Below are 25133 nucleotides of genomic sequence, written 5' to 3'. Positions count from 1 at the left end.
GCCAGGTTCAGTATCTAGGGGTTCCATTTTAATAACACAATACAAAACCAGCTCAAGCCCCCACCCAGTGACCGGGGACAATTACATACCACCCCCGTGGGCGCCTCTAAGAGTCAATACTTCCCCTCTTGCAAGCACAGAGTCTGAGTGTAGCAAAAGCCTTTTAATAAAGAAAAGCAATGCGGCATTCTGTTGGGGAAACATCACAAACAGGATTCATAACACAAACCATGAGCAAAAGACCCTCCCCCAAGTAAGTTTGGCAGTGTCCTTTTCCGCTCAGGGTCTTAAGTCCAGCAACCCAACAGTCACCCCACCCACAGTTTCTGTCCTTGGTCAGTGTAGCCCCAAGAGTTCAGAAGTTCATCTGCAGAGTTTACCTCCTAGCCTGGGTGGAAGAGGGGGAAAGTATGGGGACATCTTACATGCTCTGCTGCTCGGGTCAAGAGCCAATTGCCATGCCTCTCTGTGGGGTTGTGCTGCAGTCTTTACCGCCAGCTGTGCCTCTCTGCCAGCTGTCCTCCTAGACGCTCCTCTCCACTAGCCATCCTGCTAGCTGCTCACCAATATGTCTTCAGCCCCCGCCCCCAACTTAACACAGAACTCAGTGATTTCAGCTCTTAGTAACTTCAGCTCTTTAACAACAAGGAGTCCGGTGGCACCTTAAAGACTAACAGATTTATTTGGGCATAAGCTTTCATGGGCTAGAACCACTTAATTAGATGCATGGAGTGAAAATTACAGATGTAGGCATTATTATACTTTCATTCCATGCATCCAATGAAGTGGATTCTAACCCACAAAAGCTTATGCGCAAATAAATCTGTTAGTCTTTAAGGTGCCACCGGACTCCTTGTTCTTTTTGTGGATACAGACTAACACAGCTACCCCCTGATATTCAGCTCTTTAGTGATTTCAGCTGGTAACAGGAGGGCCCCAGGCTGGCACACTTAGAACCCCTAGCCCAAAGTAGGTCTAACACTTAGACCTAGGAATCAGTAATTTCAGCTCTGCAGCATATAACAAGACTCCCAACAGAGTCAAAATTAGCTCTGCTATTACACAGTAGAAAGAGGAGGGGTTCAAAGTGATGTTTAAGACCCTAGACACAGACCCAACCTCTCTCAGTTCACTGGGCTTTGGAACTCATGTGCCTTGCCTAGCAAGTTCTAGGTGGTTGAGGGCAAGTCCATCCGTCATAAAATGCCAAGTACAGTTCTATTGTCCTTGATTCACATAACCAGGATAACAACACTTTATTACTCCTGCCCCAATAACAAAGAGACTGGGGATCCCACAGCAGCCAAAGTGACCATTTGGGCAAGCAGTCCCATCATGCTAGGCATGGTGGGTGTGCCCATGCAAACAAGATCAGCCCCTGAAGTCCTTTTCTACAACTCACTACCAGATGTCAGGGTAGAGCTCATTCTGACTCTGCTTACACTAGTAATAAAGTGAACCTATTTCCTCTTGTTTTTTCCTACCCCCCCCCCCCCCCCCAGATGTTCTGGTTTAACTTGGATTTAAACTTGGAGAGTGGTCAGTTTGGGTGAGCTATTACCAGCAGGAGAGTGAGTTTGTGTGTGTATGGGGGTGGGGGGGATGTGAGAAAACCTGGATTTGTGCTGGAAATGGCCCACCTTAATTATGCACATTGTAGGGAGAATGGTCACTTTGGATGAGCTATTACCAGCAGGATAGTGAGTTTGTGTGTGTGGTTTTTGGGAGGGGGTGAGAGAACCTGGATTTGTGCAGGAAATGGCCCAACTTGATTATCATGCACATTGTGTAAAGAGTTGTCACTTTGGATGGGCTATCACCAGCAGGAGAGTGAATTTGTGTGGGGGGGTGGAGGGTGAGAAAACCTGGATTTGTGCTGGAAATGGCCCACCTGATGATCACTTTAGATAAGCTATTACCAGCTGGACAGTGGGGTGGGAGGAGGTATTTTTTCATATTCTCTGTGTATATATAAAGTCTGCTACAGTTTCCACGGCATGCATCCGATGAAGTGAGCTGTAGCTCACGAAAGCTCATGCTCAAATAAATTGGTTAGTCTCTAAGGTGCCACAAGTACTCCTTTTCTTTTTGCGAATACAGACTAACACGGCTGTTACTCTGAAAAGTGAACACAGTGATTATAGATGTCCTGTTGGAATCTGCTTCCGAAAGCAATGAAATCAAGAAAGCCTTTGCAAAATACATAAGCCACAGGAACCTGAATATTATGTACATTGTGCAAAATGTGTTTTTCCAGGAAAAAGAGAGCTGTACAATTAATTGAAATATAAAATACATGGTTCTCTTAAAAACCCACTAAATAAACAGCAAATTGCCATGTTGGCATGTCAAATGTACCCTGAGTAAGACACATTCTTTTCGGAGGCTTTTAAGGATGCTACTAAAAAACCCTAAGGGGACCTATTGGTGGATTTAAATGCTTCAACTGTCAAATCCTACAGTTTGAAAATAGGCCTTCACCCTCCCGAGTAGCCCTGTGTAAACATTTTGAAACAGCACATAAAAAGTCATATTTTTTACCAAGCCCCGACCATTTTAAGAACGGCCATATGCCTTACAAGTATGTTTAGCCATGTGCGGAGAAAGCTGGCACTTTTAAAACTGCTTATCAAAGCCAGACTGTCAATCTTCAAACTCACACCATGAAAGACAGGTCTGGTCCTGCTGAAACGTGTTTGGGGCACCTCTGGACATGCCTGGCTTTTTCCCTTTTGCAAACTCCACCACCCTGTGGTCATTTTCGGGTAAGTCATCTGTATCCAATTTTAAAATCTGATCAATTTCTTTAAAAATATATACACAGTGACAAACACCAGTTACCATGAGGGGGTCTTGTAGGTGTTTCTGGTGAAACACAATATTATCAGAGTTATAATTCTAAAAAAAGTCATGGTAGTTTTAGGAAAGAAGCTACTGTCTGGGGAAAATCCATAGGAGTCAAAAAAACTTGCCTGGCCTGTGTTTTGGTACATAGAGAGCCAGCTAGTGTTCCCCTGGTAAGTTGTGAGTATGTGTGTTCATAGGCGCCACGGGGAAAAATTAGTGGGTGCTCTGCACCCACCGGCAGCCAAGCTTCCCGCCCCGCCCTCCGTCCCACCTCACCTCCTACTCCTTCACCTCCTCCCCTGAGCGCGCTGTGTCCCAGCTCTTCCACCTGCGACCCAGCACTTGCTGCCGCCAAACAGCTGTAGCAAGCTCCGGGAGGGAGTGGGGAGAAGCGGGGACACAGCGCGCTCAGGGGAGGAGGTGGGGAAGAGGTGGGGCTGGGGCGGGGATTTGGGGAAGGAGTTGAATAGGGGCAGGAAAGGGGAGGAGTTGGGGCAGGAACTTTGGGGAAGGGGTTGGAATGGGGGCGGGAGGGGGCGGGGCAGGGGTGGAGTCACGGCGGGGCTGGGGGCAGAGGGGGGTTGAGCAGAAGTTGGCACCTATGTGTGTGTTAACATATGTGTGCATTAACAATCAGCCCCATGGGTCTGGTGGCCATAGAACACTTCAGGAGTAGGTTTCTAGGAAAAACATCTAAAAATGAAGCATCCTTTGGTAAAATATGTGCTAACTGCACAGTGTTCATAATCACATATACAGTCGAACATCAAAAATACAGACACCAGAGTTATGGACTGACCAGTCAACCGAACACCAAGTGAAACTGGAAGTAACCAATCAAGCAGCAGCAGAGACATCCCCCCCCCCACTCCCAAAAGCAAATACTGTACTGTGCCTGTATTTCATCTTAAAGATAGGCACATCTACCTTTGTAGATAGGGAAGGCTGCCTGTCCCCACCCGCGATCCCCATCCCCACTCATGGGGCAGCCACGTACAGTAAGACGCTGGAGCCGGAGCCAGCTAGCGGAGCTGGGGTCTGTACGACTTTCACCCCTCCCATTCCAGGATGGACACATCACACACGCGCACACACACACACGATTTTCAGTCATCAAGTTAAGACCCTGCAGCAGTTTGTAGCCTGAGGCCATAAATATATTTAGGATCCGTGCCACATGCAACGTAGAATTAATGCATATCATCTGGTTTAATGTTTCTACTTGCCCCTACAACATACAATCATGGTGGTGTTGACTGGGTTTGTCTAGCACACAGGCTTCACGGTTATCAAAGAGCTGACCCTTCCAACAGTGGAAAATGGTTTTTACTATTACAGCCCTATGTAACGTCATCTTTAAAGATCTGTTGGCCAGACTCCTTACTTTTTACAGTCTTTTTTCCAAAGACTTGCTTCATGCAAAACCAGCACATGAATATGAGGTTTATTCTTCTCAAAGGCTGATTCTCTTTGTCTGCTTCATCCTCTGAAGATGTCTGTCAAAAGCAAAGAAAAAAAATAGGTTTCAACTTTTTTGTTGTGGCAATTTAAAAGTAAAACAGGCAAAAAAATGTCACTCATGTTACCTCTACTACTCTGTCGTCTGTTTCTGAATTATCATCATCCCCAGAAGCCCTGCTGCTGGGCACTGCCTGGGTCTTCATATTATCTGTCTTCGATTCCTGTTATTAAAAACAAACATATACATATATTTAAACTCTTATAATTATAAATCAATTACTTTTTAAAAATGCTCTAAGCTGTTTTACCTCATCATGCACTTCTGGCTTAGGTAGTTTTGCATCTGGAGGCAATTCGCTACACACTCAAGCCATGGTCCTGTGTGGACCTGGTTTGGTTATCTGTCAAAAAACAAAAAAGCACATTTTAAACTCATAGTTGTAATAATTTTTTGAGAACCTTAAAAAAAACTTGGTTGTGTTACCGTAATAACATCACCATCTGCCCATGAATCATCGGTTACTGCTTTCCTATCCTCTCACAATCTCACCACTACCATGTGCATGTATATAAGCTCTTCTTCTTTCCTCTCCTATAAAAAATATAAATATATTTAACCTCTTATAATTTTGCAACAATTTGTTATACTATAATATAGAATGCCTTACCTCTCTCCCTGACACTGCCTGTTCCATAGCTGGCAACAGATCTCTCCGCACCCTGTCCTGAAGTACTTTTACATCTTTTTCCCCATTTACAACTAGTGATGGCCCCATGGAATCTCCCTGTTTCTTCAGGTCAATATCTGGATGGAACATGGAGTTCAGTATTGGTGATGTCTCTTCAGCAAAATAAGTGTGAATGGGTTGTCTCTTCTGAACACATGCTAGTGCATCCAAAGGCAATTCAGGCTTCTTGGAGGCTGTAGGTGTCTTGTAAAAGGCCATGATCACAACCTATAAGCTCCCAGCTTAAAAGCTCTTGCAAAAAAGTATGTTTTTAAAAATGGTTCAGGAAAATGCAATTCTAGGACATGTCTAAAGAATAGCTTCTGATTGGCTCAGGCAAGAGGTGTGGCTTGTCCAAGGCTGACTTTCCTGGAATTACTGGCATTTGGCTAGTGGCAGCTGAAGGCATAAGCTACTTTTCACTTCTTTCTGCCGCTTGGTCAGTGACACAGGCTTTTCTTCCTCTCCTGTTTTAAAACTTTCTCTGCAGCCTCTCTCCTTTCTCTCTCTCTCTCTTATTGTAATAGGCTGAAAGGCTTTTGGTTTTCTCAGCTGTCCTACAGCCTCTCTTACTTTGTGTCTTGTTTAATCCAACCCCACTTTATTTTCTCTACAAACGCATGTTCTGTTACTAATATTTAATGCCTTTATTTCAAAAACATACCATTATTTTTCAGACTTTATTTCAAAACAAGCTAAATCCATAACAATTATTATTTCTAAAAATACATGTTTTATTACTAATATTTAATGTCTTTATTTCAAAAACTGCATAAAAAGTATTTTATCTGTAAAAAGGCCTATTAACATATTTATGTCTTAACACTTTATTCCTCTGTTTACTAAACTTTATTTAAAGTGTGTAAAAAGCCCATTTTCTTCTGAAAAAAAATTTTTTTTCTTCTAACCTTTAAAATGTTTCTAAATATGAAAAAACCCACACTCAAGCAGTTCTAATGTTCTCTATAAAAAATAAAAAAAGCTTCAAAATGGCCACTGCATCAAATGTGTATATGTCCAAAAATGAGACCAGAGGGTGAGACATAACCCAAAAAGCGGACATGGAAACCTGTCAGAATGTATATGGTGATGAAAGGTATAGAGGTCTCTACTACTTATCTGGCACCACAACAGACCTCCTAGCTTGCAAGGACCAGTTGCAGAAAAAGTCCTGGTCAGCCCCAGTAACCCATAGGATACAACATGCTCAGTCGCTATGTCAGACTATCACCTGTGCAGCACATTAGGAGCTTTGTGGGGATAGAGTATGCTCAGTATAGATAGAATCTTTGGCAAATAATGCTCCCAAACTCTAACAAACCCCTGAGGCCTGGTCTACATTACAAAGTTAGGTTGACTTAATTACATTGCTCAGGACTGTGAAAAATTTTGTCCTGTGAAACGTAGTTAAACCGACTTAATCCCAGTGTAGACACCACTAGATTGATGGAAGAATTCTTCTGTTGACCAAGCTACAGCCTCTTGGACAGGTGGATTTACTATAGCAACGGAAGACACCCTTCTGTCTCTACAGTACATGTCTACACTACCGCTGCATCTGTGCCACTGTAGTGTTTCTAGTGTAGACATACCCCCAGTGTGTGCAAACTGCTTTTTTTCCAGAGGCTTATAACTTGACCAAGTTTTGGCAGATTTTATAGGGATGACAGAAGGCACACCTCTGATACCAGGGTGACTCCCTCTGTCAAATTTAAAATTCCTGTTCTACAGCATTCAGGGACTTGAGCTTCTCAACAAAACAGCAAAAAGAATTTTTTTATTAACATTTATATGAATCTAACAAGAACATCACCAAGAATTTTTTAACCTTGTTCTAGGGAAGGGCTGACTGGGTTTGGCTGAAACAAAAAAAAACAAAACAAAAACAAAAACAAACTTAGCCTAAGCCAGATACCAACATGGAAAAGTTTGATCCAAACAGTTAAAGTTTGGCAAAGTTATTAACAACTTAAGAAGGTCTTATAATGGAGAGTGCAGTGTTAACCAACCCTAACTATAGATGGTGCTACTGGCTTTGCCTATATTTATTGTGTTACCTTTAGAATCACATTTGAAGTTGGGCTAAAAATGTGAGGCTTCGCATTATGGATATAGAAATGTCTCCCAAACAAAAATAACTAAAATGGATAAATCGTATGAACAGCTTGCGCCAGGGCATCACAAAGCTACTCCTACAGAGGAGCCAGCCAGAGTCTCTACCTGATAGGACTAGAAGCAGCCAAAGCAGGGATTGCTGCTCTGTGAGGAAGGGGTAAAATGGGCCCAGCCGGTGCCATCCATCCCCAAAACACCCTCCTGGACTCAGAACTGTGCAGGGGAGACCTCCCTTTCCACTGTGGGGGCACTAGGACCCAGGCAGTGCCCCCCTTCCCCAGCACCACGTGAGCTGCAAAGAGGGGTCAACCAAAGACTCTGTCCTGTAGGGGCAGTAGCAGCCAAAGCAGAGACTTTTGGTCCCCTGGACATTCCAGTCAAAACTGCAGAATGTTCTGACTTTCTCTGTCCTGTGCTGATTGGCTGTTTGCTCCAGCCCTCCCCTTGGGTCTGTTCACCTCAGCTTCACTCCACATCTTTCCCTCTTACTCTCCCCTCCCTTTCCTTTCAGCTGACCCCTTCTGAAGTAAAATCACCCCATCCCCCTAAAAATCATGGAAGTGACATGATTTTTGCTGCCATCACATTGCTCACTCTGCTTGTGTGTTATACCCTTCTCCCATTCTGTGTCTGCCTTGTCTGTTTAAATACTATTGTCTTATTGTTTCTTTGTACTCCACCATCAGTCAGTATCCATCTGTTTTCTCTTGTCTTACACTTAGACTTTAAGTGCTTTCGGACAGGATCTGTCTTTTTGTTCTATATGTACAGAGCATAGCACAATGGCACGACAGTAATACAAATAAATAATAATAACATTCCTGATGCTTCTCCAGCTCCTCATGTATCTGGATGTTTTCTAAAAATTCCTTTTGCAAAACCTTTTGAAAATTACACTGCTTGAAACTCCAACGGACCCTTCACCTGTCTGCTTCTGCAACTTCATATGAAAATTCGAATTTAGAGAGGGTTTGGGGTTTTTTTAAATCTCAATTATTGTTGTAACTCCAGAGTAACTCTACTGACTTAAACTGAGCTAATCTCAATTTACACCAAGGTAACTGAATTCAGAATCTGACCCTTTAGAAAGGAAAAGTGTTTTGCCATACACAGATGTTCCACTATCCAGCACTGTTCAAGAAATGGTGCAATTGTTCTGATCCCTTAAAAATATTCAAAATTTGTACAGATCATGAGAAAAAAACAATAAAACTTAAGACCAATATTTTCAGAAGTGTTCACTGATCCTGGGTGCCTCTATAATGTGGAATCCAACTTGAGACATCTTATACCTGATTTTCAGAGGTGATAAGAAATCAAGCACAAAGGGCTAGATTCACAAAGGGATGCCTAAATCCAACATTTAGGCACCACTGAGATCCTCAACCCCCCTGCTCAGCTGCCACCTAAACTTGGAGGCACCTAAATTCCCTAGGTGTCACTGTTTCTGTGATAAAGTCCCCTAGGTGCCTAAACTTCCACAGGTGGTTCTCAGAATATGCTTACTGGTTCAGGCCCCACACTAAAGATGGCTTGAGGCAGCCAGAGCAGGAATATTGGCAACAAAGTGTGTGTCCCAGAATATCCAAAAGCTCAGGTTTACGGCGCTCACCCAGGACATGGGAGACCTGTTTTCAAATCCCTGCTCTGTCTGGTTTGGAGCAGGGACTTAATGGGTCCCTGGGACCCACCCAGGTGAGTGCCCTAACCACCAGGCTCCTGGGGGTAGATCTCTCACCTCTGTTGCAGCTGTTCCACTTTGTGTTAAAGAGTTAAAATATTCATTGGGCCAAAGAGAAAGAGACTGACTCAATATCCAGATGGCTAGGGCACTCAGGTGGGCCATGGGAGACTTAAGTCCTTGCTCCAATTAATTATTTAATTATTTATACAAAGTGGAACAGCTTGAACAGGAGAGACTGAGAATAACCTGGTGGCTAGGGCCTGGGGATATAGGGGACCCAAGTTCAAGTCTCTGCTCCAAATCAGGTAAAGCAAGTATTTGAAAACAGGTTTCCTACAGGTGAGTACTCTAACCACCAGGCTATTGGCTATGATAGCAAGGAAATCTCTCTCTGTTTATTCTTGAGAAAGAGATGGCCTGGCTTAGGTGCCTATCTCCAGGAGAGGGTTCTTGGCTGTGAATCCTGAGCAGAGGTAGGCACCCAAAGACCTATGTTGTGTCTAACACTGATTAGGCCTAACCCCTCTCCTCAGCATTTTCTACTAGCTATCTGAAGTAGCTACCCACTCAGCTTGCTGGCTGCTGTGAACCCCATTCTTAAGCACCTAACTCTCCCCATACACAGTGTAGGGAGCCTGCACCCCTCATGCAGGGCAAGAAGTCCACTAGCCAGCAAGTTACCTAAAAGTTAGGCACTGCACCACGGAGCTTTGCAGTGCCTAAGTCTTTGTGGATCTAGCCCAAGGTACCTCACATTAAGCATCCAAAAACTGGGACACCAAGCATTTGTGAACACTTTTGAAAAATTTGGCTGTGAGGGTTTTTTGTTGTTTTTCTTTTTTTAACTCTAGTCACTGAGATTGTTTTGTAGATTTCAACCTTGATTTAGGCTTGGCTGTGTAGATATTAGCATAAGCTTTGATTAATAAAAAAACAAGACTGTTTCCTATTTGTAAAGCCTTACCTTGATCATACAGTCGCTGTGATTGTGTCCAAGACACTTGTTCTCTTGGTTTTTCTCAGCTGGGTTGAAGTGAGGTGATTAGGGATAAGTAGAAGTCGAGAATGGGGGACGAAAGAGCAAGCCCAAGTAGAAAGGTATATCAAGTGATTTTGGATGTTAAAAATAAAACCAGCACACTGAGCAATGTGACCACATGGCTCAGCTTACAGAGCTGTCCTTCCACTATATTTATTAACAGTGTCATTGCTGGAGTGATATTTAATGAAGAAAACAGGAGAAGAGCTGACTCATTTCTTCAGTACCGGGTGCTTAGAGAAATGGACAATAACTTTCTCGGAGTTTCCTAAAATACTGTACTGTAACTGTTTCATGTTTCCTGGAATTCTTCAATGAAGATCCCTACTCCTACACCTTTTGAACTTGAATTCTTACTGCCCATATGATACTGTGCCTTTTACTGGCCTAGTTATCACTATATCCTCTGATCCTATTGCCGTGAACTCCAGTAATAGACACTAAAGGGCTTGTCTACACTACACAGTTTTGTCGACGCAAGTTACGCCGACAATCAAAAACCGGTATAATTACATCCCTTATGCATGTTCACACAATGCTCCTTCTGTCAGCAGAGCACGTCCACTGTTGGTACTCCAGCATCGACAGTGAGCGCAGTGCATTGTGGGTAGCTATTCCAGAGTGCTACTCGCCACCTTCTGCCGCTAGGAGTTGTGGGAAGGCAGAGTGGATGACAGTGCATCATGGGTGCAGGATCAATGTCCCATGATGCAGTTTTTTCCATCCCATCATTCCATGGGCTTCCGACTACATTTCATGGCATTTTTCAGCAAGCCATCTCTGTCTGAAAGGATGGCTCCCGCACGGCTCTCTATTGTGGTCTCTGTTATGAACACATTGTGGATGGTCGTGCAGTATATCATGAACTCCCAATCTGCACAGGAATCAGAGTTGCCTGCTCTGCTGTGAGTCATGGAAAGAAACAACACTAGATTACTTCTGGTATTCACAGAGCAACTGAACATGGTGGATTGTCAGTTCTGGGCTCAGGAAACAAGCACTAAGTGGTGGGATCACATTGTTATCCAGGTCTGGGATGACAAGGAGTGGCTACAGAACTTTCAGATGTGGAAAGCCACCTTCCTGGAACTGTGTACGGAGTTTGCCCCAGCACTGTGATGCAAGGACACCAAAATGAGAGCTGCCCTCTCAGTGGAGAAGCGCATGGCGATTGTAGTGTGGAACCTGTGACTCAAGACTGCTACCGGTTGGTCACAAATCAATTTGGAGTCCAGAAGTCCATGGCTGGGGCTGCGTTAACACAAGTGTGCAGGGGCATTAATTGCATCCTGCTATGAAGAACTGTGACTTTTGTCAATGTGCATGAAATAGTGGATGACTTTGTGGCAATGGGATTCCCTAACTGCAGAGGGGCAATAGATGACACACATATTCCAATTTTGGCCCTGGACCATCTTGCAACAGAGTACACCATTAGAAAAGGGTACTACTCCATGGTATTGCAGGTACTTGTGGATCACTGTGGGTGTTTCACTGACACCAATGCAGGGTGATCCAGGAAGGAGCATATGACACTCATTTTCAGGAACTCTGGCCTATACAAAAAGCTGCAAGCAGGGACTTTCTTTCCAGACCAGAAGATTTCAGTGGGGGATGCTGAAATCCTCATAGTGATCCTGGGAGACCCAGTATACTCCTTACTCCCATGGCTCATGAAACCTTACATGGGAAACCTGGACAGAAGCAAGGAATACTTCAACAATAGGCTGAGCAGGTGCAGAATGACCACAGGATGTGCTTTTGGCAGATTAAAAACATGCTGGCACTGCCTTTATGGCAGGTTAGGCCTAAATGAGGAAAATATTCTCATGGTCATAGCAGCCTGCTGTGCACTCCATAATATTTGTGAGGCTCAGGGTGAAAAGTTTCCCCCAGGGTGGAGCTCGGAGGTGGATCACCTGGCAGCTCATTTTGAGCAACCAGATACCAAGGCTATTAAAGAGGCACAGTGGGGGCCTATTTGAATCAGGGAAGCTTTGAGGCAACATTTTGACAATGAGCACCAGGAATGTGCCATGCTTTGTTAACTTGCCACCTTGCAAGAAAATTGTGATTATTCCTGACTGGGATTTGTAGCCAGCAAATGATCAAATTGCCACTATGTATTACTACCAGCAGCAACCACCATTTGTAGGAGACAAATAAGTTGGTTATCTTTCAGAGAGTTTGTTTTTATTCAGTTCCAATTAACAAAACATACAAAAGGCTTGGTAGGAAGGGAGATAAGAGTGCAGGACAGTGTAGGCTCTCATGGCTGTGTGTAAGTTTAGCTATCATTTTGGAAACTATCCAAAGGATTGGAGTGAATGGGGTACCGAGACATTCCAGGAAGTTGCAAGGAATATGTGGGAGGAGTTTGGGGAGAGAATGTAAAGCAGTTCTGTATTGACTGAGGTGGGGGGAATACGAGCAGGTATGTGTTCTGCCTGGAGCATAATTAGGGACTTCAGCTTCTGTGCATCCACTCCTGGTCCTTTACAACAGAGATTCTCAACCTTTTTCTCTTTGAGGCCCCCCCAGCATGCTATAAAAACTTCATGGCCCACCTGTGTCACAACTACTGTTTTTCTGCATATAAAAGTCAGGGCCAGGGTTAAGGAGTAGCAAGTACGGCAATTGCCCAGGCTCCATGCCACGGGGGCTCTGAGAAGCTAAGTTGCTCAGGCTTTGGCTTCAGCCCCAGGTGGCGGGGCTTGGGACTCTGGGCTTCAGCCCCATGTGGTGAGGCTTTGGCTTTCTGCCCTGGGCCCCAGCAACTCTAATGCCGGCCCTGCTCACGGCCCCCCAGGGGGCTGCAGACCCACCATTGCTTTATTATGCACTCCTTGCTCTCCTTTCTGCCCTGCCTGTCTATTTTAAATTTTTCCTTCTGGGGCTCTCTCCACTCTGTGTTCTCTTTTTTCAGCCTCTGAGAATTGGAACACCTCTTGGAACATGTCCTTCTTGCTCCACCTTAGTTGCTTCCTTATCTGGCAGAGGTGCTCTGCGAGTGTTTAGGGGGTTCCCCCAAAGGCCACATCTGCAGAATTGCAAGAAACAATCAACAGAAGCATGATTGTTAGTTCACCCACAGCATTGAATCATTAAAGTAAAATATACCTTTTCTGACATACAAATCACTTTCTCACTGTTCTTTGGTGAGCACACATCTTGGCGAACACCCTAAACATGGGGAGTTCAGCCCCAGGGGGAGGATGGTTGTGTGCTCAAGCTGGGGCAAAGTGTCTAGGGTTTTTTTTTTTTAAAGGGGATCAGTGAAGGCGATTAAGGACAATAATAGAAATTCCTCCACCATTTTCCACAAGTGGGGGGTCATTGAAGCTGATTTATCACTCCTGAGGGAAAACAAGGATGCAAGGGTGCATCTCCTGCATGAATGTAGCTTCTGACCTGGTCCCTATGCTGCTCACCTGTGTGCCGTTTGCATAAGTGATTGCCAATTGGCACAGGAAAGTTTCCTACAATGGGTGAAGGAACAAAGCAGCTCTGCCAAGGACCCTTCAGCAGAGGATTTGTGAGTACCTCCAGGAAAGTTTCGTAGAGCTCTCTCTGGAGGACTCCTGTTAGGGGGCTTATTCCTTCACCTACTTATTTCTCTGGTCCTTCTCGTATGAAGAGGGAGCAACAATACCCGAAGTCCAAAGGTGCAAACAATTCGATGTTTATTGGGGTGAACTTCCAGCAAGCATGATTCCAGTTTCCTTCCTTAGTGTCCCCCTTCCCAGCTCTGACACCACAGAGCCTTACCTGTGTCCCTCTTCCCATTCCCCCCCCTTAGCAAAACATGATTCCAATTTCCCCACCCCCATTCCCTGTTCCCATTCCCATCCCCACTCACTCACTTCCTGATTGACTGCAGACTATATAGTAAAACTTGAGTTCTGCTTAGCTATACCTTAACCAATCATTTTACTGAAATTTAACTAACCAATCCTTACATATTGTAACATTATTATTTAAGCAATTATATCCCACCACCTTAATTGGTTTACACCTAGCAAAATTAATTATACAGCAGACAGGAACAATCACAGAACCAGACAGAGATTATGCAGACAAACAATAGGGAAATGGGGACTACAGTGATAGAACAAAGAAATGAGGATTTCACATCCCAGCTATTGGTAAGTGAGTTCTTGCCAGACAGGATGCTATCAGACTAAGTTTCCTTTTACATCTTCTAGGCACTTCCCTTTCTCTGGAGGCGATAGGCACTATCAGGACAGGATTGTATTCCTAACAGCCCAATAGCACCTTATTTCAATGTGACTAGTTTGGAATGTGAGGATGTGATCAGTCGCTTCCCAGCTTATGGCTGCGTCTATTGCTTAGCCAAAGACCTCAGCCTAAGAACAGGGCCTCAGACTGTCACAGTAAGAGAAGGCCCTTACACTGGCAGACAGTGATTTTGATTCTCTCTTTTATACCTCTATAACTAGCTAAGTGATAAGAATACACCTAAATTCTTAGTATAGGCCTTTACAGACAGGCCTGAATATCTATATCCTAACAACTCCCGTTAAATCTCAGTGTGCATCAACACACTGTTCTGCCACACTGCTTAGCTGTAGAGGGGAATGTGAAGCACACGCAAACACAGTTAGTCTTGTACATTTCTATCCTTTCACCCACTTCTAGAATATACAGAGCAGAGGACAGCTTTACCTCATATAACCAACTCAAAAAAATCGCTTACCAGGGCTCTCCTCTCCTGCATCATGTGTGCCAGAGATGGACTGCTGGGACTGGCTAGACCTCTCTCGAGTGGAAAAGATGTCCTGACTGGCCATGTCACCAGACGACCCTGCCGTGTGCTCCACATCGTCCTCATATTTAACCTCCTTGTCCACGACTTCATCCTCAGGGTTGAGTCCACTGTCCGCCATCTCCAGCCCCACCGAAGTATCCACAGGGCTCTTGGTGGTAGAGATGGTGTTGCTGTCAAGGATGGTGTCCAGCTCTTTATAGAAGTGGCAGGTCTTCAATGCAACACCAAAGCAATGGTTTGCCTCCCTTGCCTTTTGGTATGCCTGCCTCAGTTCCTTTATCTTTGCATGCTACTGATGTGTGTCCTGTTCACAGCCCTTATCCAACATGCCATGAGAAATCTGACCATAAGTACTGAAGTTCCTATGGCTGGAGTGGAGCTGGGATTGCACAGCCCCCTCTCCCCACAATGCTAGCAGACCCAGCTCAGGTGTGCTCCAAGTTTGGTGCATGGAGCTGCCATGGTCAGCTAGGAAGATGCGATGTGAACTGTCCATGCCAAGCAAGCAGGAAGTGGAATTTCAAAAATACCTGGCCCTTTAAAGGGGGAGGGGCAGATGCTTGTGTACCTGGGTGCAGGGCAGCGGAGTTTGAATTGCTGATCACTATGGGCATTGTGGGACTGCTCCTGGAGGCCATTTACAGCAATATATCCAAGCACAGCATCTACACCACCACTTTGCCAGAAAAAACTCTACGCCTCTCATCAAGGTGGTTTAATTTTGTTGGGAAAGCTGGAGAGTTTTGTCTGAAGAAGGAGCATTGAAGTGTGTACAACTCCACTGTTTTTGGATGAAACCTGACTTTTGTTGACAAAACTGAGTAGTGTAGACAAGGCCTAATAGTGATTGTGTGTGTCTGATCCACTGCAGACTAGTCTTATCTCTGCCCTGAAGAGATCCCTCCCATTCCTAGAAGGGAGATGCCACATTGGTGGTGAACCAGAAACATTCCATTAAAATCCAGGCAAAGAAGGCCTATATACCTATTTTCAAAAACCAAGTGTTACTGTTAAAACTGGCTTAGCAAAATGAATAGTTAATAGATAGGTGCCAATAGATGATGCCCATGAAGAGCGGAGGCGAACCAGCTGAGCAGCAGGAAACAGCAGAGCAGCACACAACAGGAGTTTCCCCTGGGAGTTCGCCTGGAGTGAGCCCAGTGAGGCTTACATCTTGCCAATTTCTCTGAGGAAGCTCATAGTAGGAAGGGGATATGGAAGGGGGGGATTCAGCTGTTGTGACCTGCACTGGATGTGCCATGTTTGTCTTTCTTCCACAGGACAGAAGTGACTTTGTCTGTACAAAGTGCAAGCTGGTCTCCATATTGGAAGAGAAGATTGAAGGTCTGGAGCAACAGATAATGACCCTGCATTGCATACGAGAAACGGAGGATTTTCTGGACAAAAGTCAGGATATGCTTCTACAGGCACAAAGCTCTAAAGATTTAGAGCAGGTTGCACAGCGGAGCCAAGAGGCCAGTGAAGAAGCTTGGCAACATGTGACCTCCAGAAGAAGAAGGGGGAATGTCCGGGTTCCAGCAACGTGGACAAAGGTAACTAACCGCTTTCATGTTCTCTCCACAGGTACCATTGCGGAGAGTGGACCAGATGATACGTCTGCGGGGGAGAAAGCAGAAGGAGACTCTGCTGGTTGGAAGGCATGAGATGCACTGTCCTGAGATGGGGGAGTGGTGGTCATGGAACCCCAAGAGAAGGAGGCGGGTGGTGGTGGTCGGGGACTCTCTCCTCCGGGGGACTGAGTCATCTATCTGCCGCCCTGACCGGGAAAACCAAGAAGTCTGCTGCTTGCCGGGGGCTAAGATTCGCGATGTGACGGAGAGACTGCCGAGACTCATCAAGCCCTCGGATCGCTACCCCTTCCTGCTTCTCCATGTGGGCACCAATGATACTGCCAAGAATGACCTTGAGCGGATCACTGCAGACTATGTGGCTCTGGGAAGAAGGATAAAGGAGTTTGAGGCGCAAGTGGTGTTCTCGTCCATCCTTCCCGTGGAAGGAAAAGGCCTGGGTAGGGACCGTCGAATTGTGGAAGTCAACGAATGGCTACGCAGGTGGTGTCAGAGAGAAGGCTTTGGATTCTTTGACCATGGGATGGTCTTCCATGAAGGAGAAGTGCTGGGCAGAGACAGGCTCCACCTTACGAAGAGAGGGAAGAGCATCTTTGCGAGCAGGCTGGCTAACCTAGTGAGGAGAGCTTTAAACTAGGTTCACCGGGGGAAGGAGACCAAAGCCCTGAGGTAAGTGGGAAAGCGGGATACTGGGTGGAAGCACAGGCAGGAATGTCTGTGAGGGGAGGGCTCCTGCCTCATACTGAGAATGAGGGGCGATCAGCAGGTTCTCTCAAGTGCTTATATACGAATGCACAAAGCCTTGGAAACAAGCAGGGAGAACTGGAGGTCCTGGTGATGTCAAGGAATTATGACGTGATTGGAATAACTTACATGACTGGAGTACTGTCATGGATGGTTATAAACTGTTCAGGAAGGACAGGCAGGGCAGAAAAGGTGGGGGAGTAGCACTGTATGTAAGGGAGCAGTATGACTGCTCAGAGCTCCGGTACGAAACTGCAGAAAAACCTGAGTGTCTCTGGATTAAGTTTAGAAGTGTGAGCAACAAGAGTGATGTAGTGGTGGTAGTCTGCTATAGACCACCGGACCAGGGGGATGAGGCTTTCTTCCAGCAGCTCGCAGAAGCTACTAGATCGCATGCCCTGGTTCTCATGGGTGACTTTAATTTTCCTGATATCTGCTGGGAGAGCAATACAGCAGTGCATAGACAATCCAGGAAGTTTTTGGAAAGCGTAGGGGACAATTTCCTGGTGCAAGTGCTAGAGGAGCCAACTAGGGGGAGAGCTTTTCTTGACCTGCTGCTCACAAACTGGGAAGAATTAGTAGGGGAAGCAAAAGTGGATGGGAATCTGGGAGGCAGTGACCATGAGTTGGTTGAGTTCAGGATCCTGACACAGGGAAGAAAGGTAAGCAGCAGGATATGGACCCTGGACTTCAGGAAAGCAGACTTCGACTCCCTCAGGAAACGGATGGGTAGGATCCCCTGGGGGACTAACATGAAGGGGAAAGGAGTCCAGGAGAGCTGGCTGTATTTCAAGGAATCCCTGTTGAGGTTACAGGGACAAACCATCCCGATGTGTCGAAAGAATAATAAATATGGCAGGTGACCAGCTTGGCTTAACGGTGAAATCCTAGCGGATCTTAAACATAAAAAAGAAGTTTACAAGAAGTGGAAGGTTGGACATATGGCCAGGGAAGAGTATAAAAATATTGCTCGGGCATGTAGGAATGAAATCAGGAGGGCCAAATCACACCTGGAGCTGCAGCTAGCGAGAGATGTCAAGAGTAACAAGAAGGGTTTCTTCAGTTATGTTGGCAACAAGAAGAAAGCCAAGGAAAGTGTGGGCCCCTTAATGAATGAGGGAGGCAACCTAGTGACAGAGGATGTGGAAAAAGCTAATGTACTCAATGCTTTTTTTGCCTCTGTCTTCACGAACAAGGTCAGCTCCCAGACTACTGCACTGGGCAGCACAGCATGGGGAGGAGGTAACCAGCCCGCTGTGGAGAAAGAAGTGGTTAGGCACTATTTAGAAAAGCTGGACGTGCACAAGTCCATGGGGCCGGACGAGTTGCATTCGAGAGTGCTAAAGGAATTGGCGGCTGTGATTGCAGAGCCATTGGCCATTATCTTTGAAAACTCGTGGCGAACGGGGGAAGTCCCGGATGACTGGAAAAAGGCTAATGTAGTGCCAATCTTTAAAAAAGGGAAGAAGGAGGATCCTGGGAACTACAGGCCAGTCAGCCTCACCTCAGTCCCTGGAAAAATCATGGAGCAGGTCCTCAAAGAATCAATCCTGAAGCACTTACATAAGAGGAAAGTGATCAGGAACAGTCAGTATGGATTCACCAAGGGAAGGTCATGCCTCACTAATCTAATCGCCTTCTATGATGAGATTACTGGTTCTGTGGATGAAGGGTAAGCAGTGGGTGTATTGTTTCTTGACTTTAGCAAAGCTTTTGACATGGTCTCCCACAGTATTCTTGTCAGCAAGTTAAGGAAGTATGGGCTGGATGAATGCACTATAAGGTGGGTAGAAAGCTGGCTAGATTGTCGGGCTCAACGGGTAGTGATCAACGGCTCCATGTCTAGTTGGCAGCCGGAATCAAGTGGAGTGCCCCAAGGGTCGGTCCTGGGGCCGGTTTTGTTCAATATCTTCATAAATGATCTGGAGGATGGTGTGGATTGCACTCTCAGCAAATTTGCGGATGATACTAAACTGGGAGGAGTGGTAGATACGCTGGAGGGGAGGGATAGGATACAGAGGGACCTAGACAAATTGGAGGATTGGGCCAAAAGAAATCTGATGAGGTTCAATAAGGATAAGTGCAGGGTCCTGCACTTAGGATGGAAGAACCCAATGTACAGCTACAGACTAGGGACCGAATGGCTAGGCAGCAGTTCTGCAGAAAAGGACCTAGGGGTGACAGTGGATGAGAAGCTGGATATGAGTCAGCAGTGTGCCCTTGTTGCCAAGAAGACCAATGGCATTTTGGGATGTATAAGTAGGGGCATAGCGAGCAGATCGAGGGACGTGATCGTTCCCCTCTATTCGACATTGGTGAGGCCTCATCTGGAGTACTGTGTCCAGTTTTGGGCCCCACACTACAAGAAGGATGTGGAAAAATTGGAGAGAGTCCAGCGAAGGGCAACAAAAATGATTAGGGGTCTGGAACACATGACTTATGAGGAGAGGCTGAGGGAACTGGGATTGTTTAGTCTGCGGAAGAGAAGAATGAGGGGGGATTTGATAGCTGCTTTCAACTACCTGAGAGGTGGTTCCAGAGAGGATGGTTCTAGACTATTCTCAGTGGTAGAAGAGGACAGGACAAGGAGTAATGGTCTCAAGTTGCAGTGGGGGAGGTTTAGGTTGGATATTAGGAAAAACTTCTTCACTAGGAGGGTGGTGAAACACTGGAATGCGTTACCTAGGGAGGTGGTAGAATCTCCTTCCTTAGAAGTTTTTAAGGTCAGTCTTGACAAAGCCCTGGCTGGGATGATTTAATTGGGGATTGGTCCTGCTTTGAGCAAGGGGTTAGACTAGATGACCTCCTGAGGTCCCTTCCAACCCTGATATTCTATGATTCTATGATTGCACAGCTGACTAATTTCGTGCAGCTCCATGTGCCATTTTTTGCGAATGTATAAATAAGTGCAGGAAATAATACATATGTTTGCAAATAATTTGCATATGGCCACAAACTTCATCCTAAGGTCCATACACCTTGTCCTAGGCAGCAACAAGAGTAAGTCCTGGAACTGCACAAACCTTCGTAGCTATGGGAGGTGGGTGGGTGCTAATGAGTGTCTAGGGAGTTAGTGTGTGCTGGGAAGCTTTGTTTGTGGGATTGTCTGGATGATAGATAGGTGTGGCTGGGGGGCTACTGAAAGGACTACGTGGGTGGAGGTGGCTGTGGGAAGCTGGACAAAAGGTAATGGAAGTTCATTTTGTGGGGGTGTCAAAGAGGAAGATGGGGATGACTTTGTGGGAGATTGAGGGGGTGTTTTGGAAGAGATGGAAGCAGTTGAGTGGGGTGATAGGCAGCTAGGAGTTAGGAGAAAGCCTTGTGCCAATACTAGGCCCCCCACCTCACTTTTTGTCTATTGCCTCCTGTCAAGGTTCCTTCCCCACTCTGAACTCTAGGGTACAGATGTGGGGACCTAGATGAAAACCTCCTAAGCTTACTTTTACCAGCTTAGGTTAAAACTTCCCCAAGGTACAAACTATTTTACCCTTTTGCCCCTGGACTTCCCCTGCCACCACCAAACTTTATCTGGGTTCCTGAAAAAACATAGTTTGGAAACATCTTTCCCCCAAAAATCCTCCCAACCCTTGCACCCCACTTCCTGGGGAAGGTTTGGTAAAAATCCTCACCAATTTGCATAGGTGACCACAGACCCAAACCCTTGGATCTTAGAACAATGAAAAAGCATTCAGTTGCCTTACAAGAAGACTTTTAATAGAAGTAAAAAAAAAGAATCATTTCTGTAAAATCAGGATGGTGAATACCTTACAGGGTAATTAGATTCAAAACATAGAGAATCCCTCTAGGCAAAACCTTAAGTTACAAAAAAGACACACAGACAGGAATAGTCATTCTATTCAGCACAGCTATTTTCTCAGCCATTTAAAGAAATCATAATCTAACACATACCTAGCTAGATTACTTACTAAATTCTAAGACTCCATTCCTGTTCTGTCCCCAGCAAAAGCAGCATACAGACAGACCCAGACCCTTTGTTTTTCTCCCTCCTCCCAGCTTTTGAAAGTATCTTGTCTCCTCATTGGTCATTTTGGTCAGGTGCCAACGAGGTTACCTTTAGCTTCTTAATCCTTTACAGGTGAGAGGATTTTTCCTCTGGCCAGGAGGGATTTTAAAGGGGTTTACCCTTCCCTTTATATTTATGACACCTCCACTGCTTGCTTTTCCAGCAGGGGAAGCAATGAAACAGAGGCCACTTGTCTGCCTACTCAGCAGGCACCACAGTGGCTTCTGGTGGTTTCTGCAGTCCAGTTGAATGTATTCAGTGTGGTCTGCTGGAATGCATAAGGGATGGGCTGCATGCATGAATGTCACATGAAATGAGTGACATTTGGCAAGTCTACCAGTGGCTAGGAGAGTTAAGATTGTAAATTGGTTTCTAGTACTGTTATGCCGGGAGCCACCAGGTGATGCTATTATATACAGTCTTACAAGTTCTTTTTCTTAAAGTGCAAGTAGCGTACAGTCTGAAAAAAATGTATAGGGCACTCCCCTATAGTTAAGGTTGAGAAGCCCTTTCTGTTTAAAGGACAACTCCTCTAAGAGCTCTAAAATCCATACTGTTATTCAAATTGCCTTGAAATTTGGATTGCTGCATGGGCTAAAGTTAGTGAAAAAAACAGACACCTGACGGACATAGCTATGCCAACCTAACTTTTACGTGTAGACCAAGCCTCAGTGTTTGAGCATAGTGCAAGTAGAGGCACCATCCGTCCATTACAGTGAAAAGGAAGAGTATGAGTACATGCGTTATGGGTGTTGTGGAGCATTGCTCAAACAGGGGTAGAGTTAAGAGTGCATGGGCCTTGGCTTAACTGTGCCTTTCCTAGGTTCAGAAGTTTGAATTTTGCTGAACTCAACATTCTGAAAGGGTCCAAGCTATCACCAGGCACTCTTAACTCTGTGTTAATGAAGTTTTTTGCCATTTAAGTAATTTTGTGACGCAGATTCATTTGGGAAAACCTATTGCAAAACAGCAGAAGCACTCATATACTATTTTTTCATTTTTCTCTGTAGTAAAACATTTAGCAGATATTTCCATTCTTATCCTCTATTATACACAATTCCTTAACTATGGCTGTGGTGTTACCACTCTGTTATCATGTTGTAAGTAGTAAGTTGACAGATATGGAACCAGTAGATAGCACTCAGAGAGATTCAGTATTGTTCTTGGGTTTGGTAGAACCAATAACATTTCTTGTTATTGTGCATGGCAAATCATTTCTTGTTTGCAGAACATAGTGCCAGAAGTAAAAGTATTCTTACTGCTTTATTTCTTCTTTGTAGCTGACCAGAGGCATTGAGGGCTAGTTTCACAAAGGTATTTAGGCATTATAACTAAAATACAGAAAATATAAAGTAAAAACGCAGTTGCAGAAAAATCCAAAGGTGTTACAGAAAAGTATGGTAACAATGTACAAAGGTTATTTAGAGACTGAAAAATCTCAGAGATGGGATGGAGGCATATTACACTGGCCTCAAATGAACAGTGACATTCAGGAAGCTGTTAAGGCTTGTTGCACGTGCCAAACATACAGCCAAATTGAGCAAAACTCCTCATGTTGGTGGCAAAGAAAAAATTAGCCCCTATAGTAAAGTAGGCATAGATTGATTTACATTGACTGATTATGTATTTGTCCAAAACTATTATTCTCACTTCCCTAAAATAGCTTTATCAGAAGATACTACAGCTAATCTATTTTTGCTACACATAGCATACCTGACATAGCAATGGGTGACAATAGGCCACAATTTAGTGGGCATGAGTTAAAGTATTTTGCAATGAAGTACAGGTTCAGGCATGTAATTGTTAGTCTCCATTATCCCCAATCCAAGCAGCTGATGGAAAACTGTGTGAAAATAATGAAGTATCTACTAAAAAAGGCTGCAGAGTTAGACTCTGATCTGTATTTAGCACAGTAGAATTACAGAATGGACAACCCCATACACAGTTGGTGCACCTGCTGACATTTACTTCAGCAGACAATTGAAAATAAGAATACCAGCAGTGTTAGAAACTGATGTCACAGTCACCGGGGACTTCCAGATGTATAAAGGGACAGACAAGACAAACAATAAAATAAAATAATAATAATATGATTTGGTGTCCTGCGAGCTGCCACTACTTCATGAAAATGACGCTGTGTGTATCTGTGCTGGGAAACAAACAGCAGTAGTATTAGAAAAGATAGCCCTGTGGTCATTAGAGGTTATCATTCCCAGATTGACACAGGCAAAGAAGGAACAGGTGACAAATCCCAGAACGGAGGGGGCTACGGGGCACTGAGTCAGCAGTTTTGCCGGAGCCAGTCTCAGACAAGCAACAACTGCATGACATTGAGATAACTGAGTCCGAGGACATGGAATAATGAGAAGAAGTAGATTTGCCACCTCCTGACAGCAGTAGTGTTGATGCTCCTGAGGAGCCCCACAGATCCAAATGACAGGGCAAGGCACCTCAAAAACAAACTGAATATTTTTAGTAAGCTTAGCTACTAGGTTGGTAATAAGTATTTGTGTGTGTTATATTCATTTTTTTTTGTTATTAAATTTTGTGTTGGAAGGCAAGATGTGATATTGGGGACTGTGGCTTTAAGAGCTGAGCTTTCCAGACAGGGAGTCTGGGCAAGGTGCTGCGAAGCTCTTGCTGCTATACACAGCCAGCTGGAATCTGACTCAGGATAAAGAAGTGTTCTTGCAAGCACCTTAAGTGCTGTGTGATAATAATTGAATACCACAGGACATGAGTTATTCCCAGAGATTCTCAGCTTTAATTATATTTTTTAAAAAAAGTTTCTAGCTTCTTGTGATTGTGAGAAAAGCTTGAATATGTGACTCCTAAGCATGCCAACATCAAAAGGCAAATAAAGAAATGCCAACATTTAATTTTTAAATCTCGTTTTAAGGCAATATCACGATTTTTTTGCGGGCTTGACTCATGATTTTTGAACGCTGGGGTTTGCTATACTCCTGCATGCAAGCTACTACCCCTCACGCGTTTCTGCAGACCTCAAAATCAGCTGATCGGCTGGACTGCAGAAATGACCTGCAATTGTAGTTTATGGCCACCAGAGGCCGCTGTGTTTCCCGCAGAGCCGGCAGCCCACTAGTCTCCAGATCGCTCATTTTTTGTTTGAAACAACTTTTTGTTTAGAAATTTAAGCAAATTATAGTAAAAAATTAAAAATGATATAAAGTCAAAATCTAAACAAAATATTTCAATCAACTTGAATCAAAAAAGTTTTTGGATTGTTAGTTTGTTAAATTTTTCAAGATTTTGACTTTAGTCTCAGTTCAGACGAGGACAATTTTTCAAAATCTCAAATATTTTCCTGAGATGGGAAAACCGTTTCCTACCCAGTTACACTCCAGGCTGACTCAGCCAGCAACCAGCCCACCCCTGGACACTCCGGTCCACCCAACAATCCCAGGTTTCAGAGTAACAGCCGTGTTAGTCTGTATTTGCAAAAATACACCGGTCCACCCAAATATACTCCGGTCCACCCAACAATCCCAGCTACCCAGCGCTCCCATCCAGCTGCCTCTATAGTCTTGTCCCCATGTGCATCTTCTCCTGGACACTATCTCCAAACCCAGCCATCCCTAGCCTCTCCCCAAAGCTATCCAGCTACCCCTGGACATCCCCACAAACCTAGGCACCCTCCAGCTGCCCCTCTGGACATGTGTACAATCCCAGCCTCTAACCATGCCCCTCTTCTCCCTTAGACACGCCTACAAAACAGTTCCTCCCCCAACTATCTCATGATTACCCTACAAACCTAGCTTTCCCGCAGCAATCCCCCCAGATATCCACACACTCAGCCCCTCTGATAGCCACCAGCTATTTCCAGTTTCCACTCCCCCCAAACCCAACTCCCTCAATTACTCCCCCGGATACTCTTGCAAACCCATCTTCCCTCACCTTTCACCAAACTTCCCCCAGCCAAAGAACATGAGTCAGGCCTCAAAATATCATGATTGGTTTATAAATCCTGAGAATTTTTTAAAATGTGCGTGTTTTTCATTTGACTTCTCCTTTTTGAATCTTTAAAGTTCATGTTTTCTAGCTTTTCTCTAAAACCATGAGGGCTAGAAACTTTTTTTAAATGAAAGCTGAGAT

At 44.8% G+C, this 25133-nt stretch overlaps 2 protein-coding genes across 3 annotated transcripts in view; both read left to right on the top strand.

Annotated features, from left to right (window-relative positions):
• VAMP1 (vesicle associated membrane protein 1) overlaps positions 1 to 16529 on the top strand; it is a 127751-nt gene extending 111222 nt beyond the window's left edge. For both annotated transcript variants that reach the window (XM_073311132.1, XM_073311168.1), the window contains one exon: positions 15944 to 16529. Coding sequence is in view for 1 of the 2 variants with exons in the window: in XM_073311168.1 (XP_073167269.1) it covers positions 15944 to 15954 (11 nt within the window). In the remaining variant the exon portion in view is untranslated. The remainder of the gene's footprint in view (positions 1 to 15943) is intronic.
• A 278-nt stretch (positions 16530 to 16807) lies between these two features.
• Positions 16808 to 25133, top strand: part of KPNA1 (karyopherin subunit alpha 1) — a 181911-nt gene continuing 173585 nt past the window's right edge. The window contains exon 1 of the mRNA XM_073310977.1: positions 16808 to 16921. The gene's annotated coding sequence lies outside the window, so the exon portion shown is untranslated. The remainder of the gene's footprint in view (positions 16922 to 25133) is intronic.

The sequence above is a fragment of the Lepidochelys kempii genome, chromosome 1 (assembly GCF_965140265.1).
Source record: "Lepidochelys kempii isolate rLepKem1 chromosome 1, rLepKem1.hap2, whole genome shotgun sequence".
NCBI lineage: Eukaryota > Metazoa > Chordata > Testudines > Cheloniidae > Lepidochelys > Lepidochelys kempii.
Note: the sequence above shows the minus strand (reverse complement) of the source record. Positions and strands in the feature narration are given on the sequence as shown.